Genomic DNA, 14,346 nt, shown 5'->3' on the forward strand with positions numbered 1-14,346 from the left:
TATAGTAGTAGGCGCTATACAAATGCAAGCTAGCATAACATAACATTGGCATCTACATAGTCGCACCAAAAAAGCAGATGCTGCAACTCCAACAAAATCAAGAAAAAGGCAGATGGTAGTTTACTGCAAAATACCCAATATTTACCGTCACACATGCCAAGTAAACATTGTTATCATGCGCAATGGTGGGAATTTTATAACTGTTCCTTAATCACAGGTTCAAGTTTGAAGCATGTGAGGGTGCACTTGACAAATGACAGTAAAAACCTATTGTGCAAACATAAAATGAATTCTGCAGCAGTGAATACATCCTTGAGAGGTTTTGACAAGCATAGCTCTCAGTCCATAGGTTTCTGCACAAGCACACCTCAGAAGCATTTGATATACCCAGCAAGAATAATAACGACAACTCAAAAATCAATCTTTCACATTTTTGCATACAAAAAAAGTTTTAATTTGTCACATAAAAAAATTCTATACATTTGGTAGACTAAAATACAGTTTGCTTCAGTACGCTGACAAAAAGTAAGTCTGTACAGAAACTCTGATTAGAGCATTACTGGTCACTTTTTATTTACATTTTGTATTACAAAACATTTCAACTTCTTAAACAATACCACCATTTTAAATAGTTCCATTGGAAAAACGTACGCAAGGCTCTCACCACGAAAAGACAGTCTGGTCTACCATTTAGCAGTGGCATCTACACCTGCTAAAAACACATTCAGTGTAAATTCAAGAGTAATGCCTGCAGATTCCCGCAAGGCGGTACTGGTGGGAATGTATGCAATCACCATTCAGTATTCACACTTTGGAGGGACAATGCTTAGGTATTAGGCCTGCAATAAAAGATCCACGGACCAGTCTTCCATCCACATCGCAGAATTTGACGTTGGACTCATTGTGGCGGACGCAACCAAAACAATGTACAAGCTGGCAAAATTGTCAGTGAATAAATATGCAATTTATTAGTAGAAAATACAAGGGTTTAGTAAACAAGGGCGCCCTTAACAGTGCATTAGCTTTCCATTCTTTGCATGTCAACCTAAAGAAGGGAGTGACCTGGCACAGTCCATTTATGAGCACATTTTGCCAGTCGAATTAAAATGACTATTTACATTATAAAAAAATTATTTGACACCATGATAAGCTTTTATGGTATGGAAGTTTTATGGTTTTAAATACAAAGAATTCTTAATAGCGTGGTGACTTTTCTAAACCCAGGTCTCAAGGACACAGAAACCTTGAATTACCAAGGAGTTACTAATGCAGGACAGAACATAAATCGCAGTTAGAAATACCAAGGTGGCTGAGGGGGCAGGATTCCCCCACAAGGGGGCATACGATCTCATAATGGTTCACAAACTATATATTTGTATATATATATATTTTTTTTAAACCAAACCAACATGGCCTGTCTCTAGAAGTGCATCGACTCTGCCATCTGTCTGGGCACTTAGCCTCTGTGCATAGTATTCAATGTGAAATGTCTCAGGATTTCACAAAAAGGCAAAGAAAGAAACAATGTTACAGTTTAAATTTGAACTGTACAAACTACCCATATTAAAAAAGGGATTGTCATTATGATCTAAAAACAGGTAGAAAACACTAAATTGCTGATGAAACAGTCTTACATTAAAAAACTCTGCCACAAGACCTGGTTCCTCTTGTGTGAAGGTAAATCGCCTAAAGAAATGATCGCCCTTCCCTCCTCAGAAGCAACATAATGCAGTGCATTACATTGTTAAAAACAGCAAACTGGATTGGCCAGAGGCACTCCACTAGACACCTCCTTAGTACCAAGCAGTTTTGCTTCAATTCTACCCTAGTGATCCAGAAACACAACTTCTTACAACAACTCATTTTAGAAGTAAAACGAAGTGAGGCTCATAAGCCACAGCTTTGCCCTCCGACGAACGCAGCAGATGCTCCCTGCTAGAATGGACTTCTGCATCCGTAATAGATCCCATTTGCCTTCGAGGACTATCATCTTGCACTGGAAACTCCAAGATCAATCCCCAGTTCCTATTCTAGCTAACAAAGTCCCACAGCAGAGAATCACAACCGGAGGAGCAGCCACAGTTACTAAAAGGCTGTGGGCCTTACAGCATTCATGGATTGAAGAAGGAAGGGTACAGAAATATATTTCTGCATGAAGCAGGTTTGCCAGGTTCTCATTTTCTCTTGCCATTATTTTAACTAAGTTCAACCAACAGCCAATGTCCAAATTGTGCCGGCGCAGCACTCGCACACTCAACCACTATCATTCAGAGCACTTCTTTGACACGCAGATCCTTGCGACAACATTGAGAACGATTGGAGTCCCCCATTCCTCACCTGTGAAGCCTAGCTTGCACTTACTGGAAGCAAAAAACAAAATTTAGGTTTCCTTTTCAGTAGTGTTTCACTTTTGAAGTGGAGAAAATGTCAGCCTAAGAATCATGCAGGTTTTGGCCCCCAGAGATTTTTGAAAAGGAACAAATTTGACAACGATAAAAACTAGTGAAAAATGTGTGGTTAGCAGACCCATGTGCAATTATAGTGTTTATCGATTTCAACCAAGTAGTATACTGCCGGTAACATCACGCGGCAGAAAAAAATGAAGTGTTAACTAAGGCTGCGCTCCACAAGAAAAGCCACAGCGCAGTCATTCCCCTTCCAAATCCGAGACAAAGTCCAATGGAGAGACATTTACTGGGGTTTGAATTGCACGAGACATGTCCACTAAGCAGCATATTTTCCAAACCATTAAAATTCCTGTTCCAGATGAAAAAGAGCAGTAAAAAATATCAATTATGAACTGTTACCACAAACAAGGCCTTACGAATGGAATGAAGGCCTTTGCTGCAGGAGTCGAAAGGCTGGCTGCATCCAACGAGTAAGTCCACGAGACCTGGAAGTAAAAGCTGTTTTGCTCTGTGTTCTTGGATAGACCTACCTGTGGGCTGCTTTACAATGGATTTTTGCGTTCCATAAATCCAAATTAAATCAACAGATGCCAGTAGTTAAGGTCATGATTATGTTGTACTCCAGCTAAAAGGTTTGTACGCCCCTTAAAGGGTAAAAGTTAAGTGATGGCTAGGTCATCCTATTTGATTGCCTGTATGTGCAGACTTATTCCAAATATCACTTAAGATGAATCTAGTTGCAAATGAAATCCTTTTACCTGGCAAGAAGCTTGCCCTACTGAGCATACTAGAAGGTCAAACTCAAACGAAGCATTAGAACCGTGCTCTGATTTGGAGAGCAAAAAGAATATTTGAGAAAATGAAAAGGAGGCTGCATGTCCTCGACTGAGGAACAGGTCAACAAACACGACATCCTTTTGAAAAATCTTTTTCTGTCACAAAGACAAATACTCATAATTCGTAGAAATAGGAAACAGTGTTTTAGATCTCTATAGATAACCTGATGTATCAGCTAAAATGCTATTCTTCTCTATTGCTTCATTAGCGTTTCAATTTCTGCAGGAATGTTTGCATTTCAATGTGCGTAACCTGGCAACCTTGTTTATTGCTTGTGCATTTCGTTTTTTATTTTCTCTTCCTCTTACATTCCCCTCTCCCATATGTATGTATTGTGGGGCACAACGCCTCATGATTGTTAAGTTAATGGCGCCAAGGTATACTATACTGTACAAGTCTGACATATATGACCAAAATGAATATCGTGAACATGTATTAAAAAAAACCAAAACACTGCCATCCACAATTCTCCAAACAGATTTGTACCCATGTTAAAATACTCCAACGTGAATGAAGTTAACTCCGGTTTTAAGCATTGCAGACCGAATACATGTATACAAATTAGTGTTCACAAGTAATGCACTTCATGTAAGAAAAGCTTATTCCTCATACTTTTTCATATGATCAAAAGGAGATTTACTTGACCTTTTAAAACCACTGTCTCTTGCCCTGCCAAATAGAAATTACACCAAATAGCAGCAGCACCGCCCCCTCAGACCTACTACACAAACAGAATCTTGTGGGGCAAGTGTTACACTTCACAGGATTTGGTGTAAGCCATGATTTCCTTAGAAACTCTTCTACTAAGGGTTTCATGTTGTGTTACAAACGTGATTACTTTTACAAGCCGTTGTGGGTACTACAACTTTGTGGCACATGGCAAATATTTGTTCTACCAATCTTGAATTAACAGTCTTCCCACTCCCCATTCATCAAGTTTAAAGTCATAACTGGCATCCTTTCGAATTAAAAGAATAATAATCGCGAAACATATTTGCATCCATTACTCAGCCCATAAGTAAAAGCAGTGGGAGACACATGAAGGGAGCTTAAAATAACACTTCCAGTACTCCAACTAGTCAACAAGACTGATGATAAAGCCGTAAGCACCTCTACTAAAGCACAGTGCACCCATTAATCCACTTAAAAGCAACGTTAATATGCCTATACAGAACCTATGAAGCATTATCGAACACAAACCGTTCCTAAACGACCTCAAGAGACTACTCTTTAATTGATGCACGCAACCCTACCTCTCCTGAAACCCTCTTGAACCTCCTTCCCTGGATTTTCTACCCACCGCAGCAGCCTTTGCTAATTCTGCACCCTCCCTGTAACCCCTAAGGCGTGTCCCTGAAATGCAGCGCTCTTTCTTCCAAGCTAGGTTTGCACTTTATAAACCCCACCCATGCACACAACATTGTGGAAGACCATCGTATCACCCTTAATTATGGGTGTGAATGTTTTGGGCAAAGACCGGTTCCCATCAACATTTACATCTAATAACTGGGTATACAGATGACAATACATTCACTTGACAAAAAATGTGTGCTTGCCCAAGCCTCACATTTTGGAAAGAGACATTTGCTCTGCCAATGCCACAATTTAAAACTCTGTAGTGTTAATTGCTTTACTGTTCACCTTAACAATGTTATTATTTTATATATTTCATTTAAGAGTTTCATTTAGAGCAAAAACAAACTTAAATCGCCACTAGGTGAAAACTGCCTAATACAACCTGGGTATTGGGGATAATTTAGTAAAATGTTCCTAAACTCTGAAATTATAATAGTTTGAGGTTGAGTGGTAAAATAATCCAAAGAGTGATCCTTCTACCGAGAAGGTTCGCCCCTGCCTTAATGGCAGTCAGTAGCTCAAGAGTTGATGATCACAACGCTCATTGTACATAAACGATCCTTTCCTTCATTTGTATTAATCGAACCACAATGCTGACAATTAGCAATTTTTTCAAATACTGCTGCAACAGCAGTCACCGGGCACTGTAAATAACAGGCGTTGCTACTGCTCGATATAATGCGCTGCCAGGAAACAAACCGCTATTAATCCACTGAGCCACCTGACCATCTACATTTTTTTTTAAAGCAGTACCTCCTGGAGTTGCATGGGTGTGTAGCTGACATGTACATGGGGGTCTGCTATATTCTTGTGTATGTTTTGTGTCATCACTTCCCATTTTTGAAAAATCACAAAATCGGCAATCTCACAAAATCTGCCATACCGATAGCATGTGCCTGTCAGCTACAGACCCGTGCAACGCTGGGTGGTACCGCTAGTTTCCTATAGGTGGAGTATTACAGGAAATCCTTTTTTATTAACAGTATACTTCTATTAAAACAATAACATGTCAATTGTTCCTGAAACGTGTAGCATAAATCGGGTGCGCATATATGTTTTGTTGTCCTTGTGTAGTGGACACTACTACCCGAGTGTCTAAGGAACTACCAATTATGCAATTACCACAAGTAATTACAGGGTCTCCACAGTAAAGCAGTTTTCAGGGGACAAATGAAACCGTGTCATTTAATTAAACCAACGATTCAAGGCAAGAGGAAATAAGGGAAACTATCTGAAGGGTGTTCTTTCTCCTGTCCCCATTAATGGAATCCACGAAGGCCAACAATGGCCAAAGGCCTCAATACGAGTTGGGCGGTGAGGGTCAAATGCAGTGGTATTATTCTATACTTCTGCATTACCGTACCGCCCAACTATAAGTTGGACGGAAAGTTGGAGGATTCAAATCCAGCCATGAGCTGGAAGTAAATCCCCCAACTTTCTGCCAGATTTCGGCAGAATTGCTGCCACAGTAATTCTGCCGAAAAGCCCTGTGGAGTCCTATGGACTTCAAATAAATGGAGACTAAAACTGCCACTGCCACTTATAATCCGGCAGTAATACCTGAGGACTAAGTGGCGGTTACAGTAATTCCGTTTGGTGGTATCTCCACAGATTTACTGCGGAGATACCACCAAACCTATAGAGGGCCAATGTCCTAACACTTGATTGTCTTAAACCTTCACCGCCAAACTGTCCATTTGACGGTTGTTCATTTGCCCTGGTCCATGGTGCTCCCATGTTAGTCCACTAAATAACTTTTTTGTGGACTTCTTAAAAGTAAATTTTCCTCCATTATTGTGTTAAAGCTAACCATGGTTGACTATGTTAGCTTTGTGTATTAGGTACATCATGTTAAAAATCTATTTTGGGATTTACAAATGGGATTCATCATCATAAAGGATTGACTGACAATTCACCAGGAAGTGCAAATGGTGTAAAACAGCTGCCATTCCGAGCCACTCTGGTTTGAGGTTAACTGTGATATCACCTTGAAGCTGGAACCATTTATGAACGTACAAACGCCACTTTGTGGTTCATATTGGTTTGTTTTGCCTGTTTAACTGTTCCACTATGTTAGGCACTGCGGACTGGACTTTTGAGTTTGGCAGACAAATGTGAACATCTGTTACACATACCTTGGTTGTGGCTATTACATTTCTTTGTTGCTCACTTCCTCAGTTTTGCTATTGGTACAGTACATAAGAATCTCCCATATGCCTATAACATGAGTAATGGGGAAAACGAAATGCTGTTAAATAAACTGATCTTGAACAGCAGCTGCAATCATGATGCAATGTATAGTGCAATAAACTTGTACACACCCACAACTAAAAGGAAATACACTAGAAGAAAACGGTTTACTTGCCAGAAAAGCATATTCCCCAAAAAAGAACCGAACAGAGAAACGGTAAACTGCAGTCATTAGCCTAACCGCTTCAATTTGTAAGGTAGCAAATTAACTCTGGGGTATCAGATTATCTGTTTCCCCTGTGAAAAGATTACTATGAAGATAAAAACATGGCAGAGCAGCATTTCGTGAAACTCATTTTTGAATGCAAAATCCGAAGACTGTTAAGACATGAGAAGAAAATGGCATGCATTCTGTGGGGATAAGCCGAGTGCCACAAACTAGCAGAAGTAAAATAATAACATTTCATAAACACACCACCAATGGGCTCCAACATTCTAACCTAGATTTTAAATTATGATTTTTGCCAGACTCTTAACATTGGTCTTTTTTGAAGCGCCAACTGCTTCCCAAGTCCTGGAATGATTTTCAAAAAGTTTTATAATTTTTGTACCGCACATGCTTTGATCAGTTTACATTGTTTTAAACATGGATCAGCAACCTTGTCCCACAATTTTGTTACAAAATGTAGCGTTCAGAAGGATCTTTCGATTTCCATGAGTCGGACACCTATAAAAAAAACTGCATACTAGTAATGTTGCTTGTAGTCACCCGTATGAAAAGAGCACATGATTAACCAATGGCAAAGGAGGATCAAAACCCTGGTTCATGATTTGGACTGCTTTTGATTGTTTTGGAATGTCAGTGGGTTCCAAAATGGCTGGATTAGATTCAAGCTGAACTTGTTCCAGAAGCCTAGAAAAAAGTCACAGGGCAGGTTTAGACAAATTCCATCAAAATAATTATGCACAAATGATATTTACATGCCGTTTGAAATGCACGATAAACTTGATATCGTAGACCATAGATGGTAAAAACAAATACCGAGTGAAAAACCATCGAGTTTACTCCACCACCACCACCGGAATCAAAACTTAATGGGGAAAAAGAAAATGTAAGACTCTGAAGTATAAATGGTCATACCAACTGACAAAATGCCCACATTAGCTCAGATGAGAACCCACTGCTTTGCATGCACATTCAGGAATTCAGGTATCTGATCCTTAAAAAATAAAACTCTTGTATTGTGGACAAAAGAAAAGAAGACCATGCAAACCCGTCCCAAATGATGGTAGTAGAGATTGACAAATCGGGTGCACATGAGATGGAAAAAGAATGATGGATTTAGTGATGTGGTGACGTGCTGTACACTGCAAGATGAATACCAACACCTCATTTTATACAGGGCACTAGTGGCCTTGAGATTCGACAGTGGATGCACCAACAAACACTTAACACACTTTCACACATACGCAGTTTTCAGTCCTTGAGCAACAAAGCATGTACTTACTCAAGTTCCAGTCCACTGAACATAAATAATCACTTCCCATTCAAGCATCATTCTATCTAATCGTGTGAATGGCCCTCAAATCTGCCATTTCCAAACTCAGTCTTAACCATCCACAATGCCAAAGAGTGGCAAATAAGAAGAGACAACATAGATGGCAGGCTATAGAACAATTCTACTTTAACAGAAAGTCCCAGCAGTCGCACCAGGACAACTGTCTCACAGTTGCCAGTGCTGAACATTAATTAATCTTCTGCACGATAACGGGAAATAGTTTAACAGCAATGAATGAATGAGATATATATTTAGGTGTCATGCCCAAAATAATTTGTGGTGTGTGGGCTGCACATTTTAGACGTTTAACCTCCCTTGAGTCTCTAATTAAATTGATTCAATCTTTGTAGGTCTAATTAAAATTGAAAAAAAGTATCATGGATTTGTATGTTGGCGTTGTGTAAGTGACATTTCCAACTCTGATATAGACTTAGTGATTATTGATTGTTTAGTGGAGAGTTCCGTTTCCTTCCACATTAGAATGTCCTAATTTAGAAATTCTATTTTTATTGACCTGGTTTTTGTCCTCTGACAATTGCTTCAGAGTTGCCTTTTAAAATCTCACATTTTGTCTCTTTATCACAGTTGCTTTTGAAATTCTAGTATGGTTTGCATTTGCTAAACATAAAAAAACTTAACACTGGTGTGAGGGCACGTTAAAACTCAACATTGTACATGCTAAGGATATTTCAGGATAGATAGTTGCAATTAAAGTAGATTGCATGCGCTGCAATTAAAGCTTCTGAACTGTGATCCACATGGCAGCCTCCCTATTGGTTAAACTGGCTTAGACCAGTGCAGGTCACCATGGCTCCCCCCACTCACTTCCTGGTCTAGGCTGGGTGGCAGTCCTACTGACAAACCAATATGGTTGGTCATCTGACCCTTTGCCCCCAGGACCCTATTGCTTTTTATAGTGGATATAACACCCTGCCTGGATCCCGGCTTGCTGCTTTGTTCTGCTACTTGGAAGACCCAGGACTGCCAGCCTGCTGAAGGAGATTTCCTGCTCATTCCCACCATTAATAACCCCTACCTGGACATATTGGATGGGTACAGTTATTTCGGCATATCCCAGATTGAATTGTTTGCCCCTGGATGTCAGGTCTGAGCTTCCTCAATGCTCCTGCTGCCTCCCCACATATACTGGGTCTAGCCTTCCATGCTGGAACTGTCTTCTGGCTCTTTACTGCCAGAATCTTACACTTGGATGTGGGTCATTGCCATCACCTGGAAGGTTGTATAGACACCAACACCCTGCTTGGATGCCTCCAGCAGTTATTCCAGTTCTGGGATCCTTTTAGCGGAGCTGCCACCGTTCATTGTGCACCAAGCTTCTAGAACTAAACTTTGCAGTTTCCTTAGTCTTCGCTGGGTCTTCCTTGTCCGATTCTGCACGCCAGACAAAGAATGACGTCCGGGCAAGGACGTTCATTCCTTTCCTTGGCTGCGAGGGTCGCAGTTGGCTCAGAGTTCAAGCCCCCAAGCACAGGATCCAGTAAATCGCACCTAGAAGCCTTTACTTTCCCAGGTTATTTGGCCAGGCTGGAGACAGTTTCAGCATTTTTGGGGATTATTATTAATTAGACAATTGTGAGCTCCAACCTTCCTCAGTGTTTGAGCAGGGCCCTGAACAACTTTCCCTGGAAGAAGGGGTTAGCAAGGTCAGTGTTAAATTATGAGCTGTAAGTGCCGAGTTGGCAGGTGTCCCCACTTTCCTGTAAGGCAATGTTTGCAACGTAAGAGGGTGGGCCAGAAATTAAATATGCAGACGATCCTCTGCAAGCCCTGCAGTGCAACACAAATGCCTACTGATGCCAAGAGGGTTTCCACAACAATCATGCAATCGTTTCACGATCACCATTAAGCAAATGGACTAAATTAGTCTCATGTACCTACCCTACACATTAAGGAGTAAGTGGCTTACTCCAGCATTGGTATCTTTCATATATTCACATGCAGTGAATATTCCCCAGCGTCAAGCTGGGAATCCTCGGTTACCTTTAAACAAATGTTTAGGCATATTTTGTACGCTGTCACCCTTCGTTATGGGTGTTAAGATCCACCTCCCCAGCCCTTCCTCAGATTCTGACCCATTATGCTGGATCTTGTTTTGGCATCCGAGGGTCTTTACCTAGCCGAGGTGGATGGAAGGCATGTGTGAATCTATGAAAGATACCAATGCTGGAGTACAGGAGTTACAGCTAAGTAACTTACTCCTTCTCCAGCATGGGATCTTTCATAGATTCACCTGCTGTGAATAGATTACATAGTATAGAACCAGGCAGGTGTACGCAGGTAAAAGGAGCTCCTACCTTATTGGAGCAGACGCTGCAGAACTGCTCTTCCCTTCTGCACATCCACTCCATGCTGCTTGTCCAAGCATGTGGGGCACTCGCCATGTTGCTGCCTGGCAGAGGTCCGTGAGCGGTACTCCACAGGGCCGCTGTTGCTGCTGTGGCTCTTGTATAATGTGCCCAGGGTGTGCCTCTGAATGCTTGTGTGGCAGAACAAGATGGCCGACGTGATCCATCTGGACACACTTTGTTTGGCTATAACTTTACCCTTGTTTGCAGGTCCGAAAGCCAGAAAGAGTTGTGTGGACGTTCTGAAAGACTTGGTTCTGTCCAGGTAGTACTTGATGGCTCTCTTTACATCCAAAGAGTGCAACGCCCTTTCTGCGGGCGTAGAGGCTTCTGGAAAAAAAGACAGGCAATGCTATGTTTGCATTTTTGTGAAGTTCTGTGGTAACCTTTGGATTGAAGTTTGGATTAGTCATAAAGAGCACCTTATCTTTGCAGAAGCGCAGGTAGGGCTGGTTGATTGCTAATGCCTCTAGCTCCGATACCCTTCATGCTTATGTGATTGCCACTAGAAAGGCCACCTTTCAGGAAACTTATTTTATATTGGCCATGGCCGTTGGCTCGAACGGTTTTTTCATGAGTTCTGTGAGAACTGTGTTGAGACTCCAGTCTGGCAGGGTTGCCTTAGTTGGAGGGAAGACCCTAAAGAGCCCTTTTAGGAAGTGCTTTACTAGCCGGTTGCTGAACCGGGAAGTGGAACTCCTTCTCCTTGTATACCTGGAGATGGCTGCCAAGTGTACTTTGATGGATGAATGACTGAGATCTTACCTTGCCAACAAGAGTAGGTAAGGGAGAAGATGCCCCAGGGTGACCGAGTGGCTGGAGCATTTGCTGCCCTTGGCACTAGTTGCAGAACTTTTTCCATTTAAAACTATATGATCTGTTTGTGGATGGCGCTGTAGCTGCCTCAAGGATATCTTTACCAGTCTTGCGGGATTGAAATCTGGCCAAATTCTACAAAATCAGGAGCCACGCTGTTCACTGCAGGGATTGCGGTTCGTGGTGTAGCACCCTCCCTTTCTCCTGAGAAATGGTGTCTGGTTGCCTGGGTAGCCTTATTGGTTGTTCTGCTGACAATTGGAGTAGATCCGAGTACCAAGTTTGATGTGGCCAATCCGGTGCAATGAGAATGATTTTGCAACAGTGCTTCATGATCATCTGAATTGTTCGGTGCAACACTGGTGTGGAAGGAAATGCGCATGCAAACAGGCTCGTCCATGGGAATGACAACGCACCCGCTTTGTACCCTTTATGTGGATTTGTGCTTGCAGCGTCTGGGCACTTTTTGTTGTCTGCAGAGGCAAACAGGTTGATTGATGGTTGACCCCACCGATCGAACACTTTCTGCAGTGGACGTTGGTCGATTTCCCATTCGTGTGACTGCGTGGACTATCTGCTGAGGCCATCTGCTATGTTGTTTTGGACTCCCAGTAAGTGACAAGTCTGCAGGATCATTTGGTTGGAGATGGCCCATTTTTAATTTTTCGGAGATTCCTGAGACAACGTTGGTGACCGTGTTCCCCCTTGTTTCCCGATATAAAACATTGTTGTGTTGTCAGAGTATTTTTACTGTGCGCTCTTGGAGCACCGGAAAGAAGGATTTGAGAGCCAAAAGTACCGCTTTCAGCTCCAGGACGTTTTCGTGTAAACTTTTTCTCTTGTGCCGACCACAGGCCCTTTATGTGCAGTTGATAGACATGCGCTCCCCAGCCCGTCATCGAGGCGTCTGTGACCAGCGTCTTTTGGTGACTCGGTTCCTGGAACAGACATCCCTTTGTGAGGTTGTAACTGCTTTTCCAGCGTTGCAGTTTGTGTACAATGTCCGAGGTGATGAGGATTTTGTCCTCCCATGTTCCTGCCACTTGTGACCAGTACTTGGCTATGAACTCCAGTAGGGGCGGGGAGTGATCATGGCAAAAGCAGGCGGCATCAGAAAAGCGCTACGCGATGAATTAGCACAGGGTGAGGCAGAGATTGAGAGGCTCAGTACTGATCCCACAGACCCACAACAACAGGCTTAAAGCACTCCGCGAGGAGTTCTCGAACGCTTGGAGCAGACTTGCTAAGTTCGATTTTGTTACCAGAACGAACAGGACGCACACAGAAGCGGATAGATCCAGTAGGCTCTTGGCCTGGCTCTGCAGAAAGGAACATCCCAGGCACGCCATTACCTCGATACAAGACAAGAAGGGTAACACACACCAACCCAACAAGACATAAATGACACCTTTAAGCGGATACCTTAGAAGAGATAGGGCTGCCCAGGCTCTCTTCAGCACAGGCCGAAGTCCTAGAGGCAGACATTACCACAGAAGACATTGCTGAAGCGATTAAGACACAAGCTACATGCAAGGCCCCCGGGAGCAATGGGTTACCCTCGGAATTCTACAAAACGTATAGCTCCTCCCTGATACCACTCTTACATGAGGAATTTCAGGAAATATATATACGAATGAGGTATCTTACCTGACAGCATGAGGGAAACCCTAGTGATCCCGGTTCTCAAACCAAACAAGCCGGCTGAGCATTGTGACTCATATCGCCCGCTAGCTATGCTCAATTATGATGTTAAACTGCTAACCACAATCCTAGCTCAGAGGCTGTCCAGGCTGATGGGGGATATTGTGCACTCGGATCAATGCGGGTTTGTCCCAGGCCGGAACACGACCATGAATTTACGCAGACTTCAATACGTCATTAAACAGACACAAGCACTGAACCCTATGCCCTGCTATCGCTCAATGCCATCAAGGCATTCGATTCCATATTTTGGGAGTGGCTACTAGCGGTCCTAAAGGAATTTGGATTTGGCCCAAGGTTTATCAGGTGGATTCGAATACTTTACACTGAACCAAGAGCACGGTTAAAAACTGGGAGACACGTGTCAGAAGTTTGGGAAATATGCAGAGGCACCCAGCAAGGCTGCCCGCTATTCCCCATGCTTTATATACTGGGACTAGAACCCATAGCTATCTATTTCCGGAAACAATTTTTTGATGCCGGAATAAGGCTAGGAGAGATAGACCACATCATTTCACTCTATGCGGATGATGTCCTCCTGTACGTCAGAGACCCGCATCTCAATGTCCCAACTATGTTGGAAGTTCGACAATGTTTCCAAAGTCTCAGGCATACAATTCAACAGAGCAAAGTCCTGCTTATTCCCGCTGGCAGGTCTTAAAGACAGAAGCCCAAAGGAGTTCCCAACGCTAGAGCTACAGTGGCAGACCACCAAGTTCCGCTATCTGGGCATCCAGATCATGCACACTCCCAAACTGATGCACGAACACAACACAAGTGCAGTAATACCCGCATTGCGCAGATCAATGACCTTCTGAGCAAAACTCCCACTGTCAGCAATGGGGAGAATTTCGATAACCAAAATGATTGTCCTCCCTAGGCTCTTGTATAGATTCCAAAATGTACAATATTACATCAAGGGTCCGTTCTTCCGCCTACTAGAGTCAATAATCCGAGAATTCATCTGGGGGCAGGGCAGACATAAAATGGCACACTCCACACTAGTTCTACAATACACCCAGGGCAGAATCCAAATTTTGAAAAAATACTACTTAGCAGCACAACTCAGCTTTGTGTCCAAATGGCTGGCTGACGAGATCACATCTGAGACGC

The 14,346-nt window shown here is 42.6% G+C and overlaps 1 protein-coding gene across 1 annotated transcript in view; it reads right to left on the reverse strand.

Annotated features, from left to right (window-relative positions):
• Window positions 1–430: 430 nt before the first annotated feature.
• Window positions 431–14,346, reverse strand: part of SLC44A1 (solute carrier family 44 member 1) — an 889,643-nt gene continuing 875,727 nt past the window's right edge. The window contains exon 16 of the mRNA XM_069630839.1: window positions 431–7,704. Coding sequence (XP_069486940.1) covers window positions 7,681–7,704 — 24 coding nt within the window. The 3' untranslated portion in view covers window positions 431–7,680. The remainder of the gene's footprint in view (window positions 7,705–14,346) is intronic.

The sequence above is a fragment of the Ambystoma mexicanum genome, chromosome 6q (genome assembly GCF_040938575.1).
Source record: "Ambystoma mexicanum isolate Mex_15411 chromosome 6q, UKY_AmexF1_1, whole genome shotgun sequence".
Lineage (NCBI taxonomy): Eukaryota > Metazoa > Chordata > Amphibia > Caudata > Ambystomatidae > Ambystoma > Ambystoma mexicanum.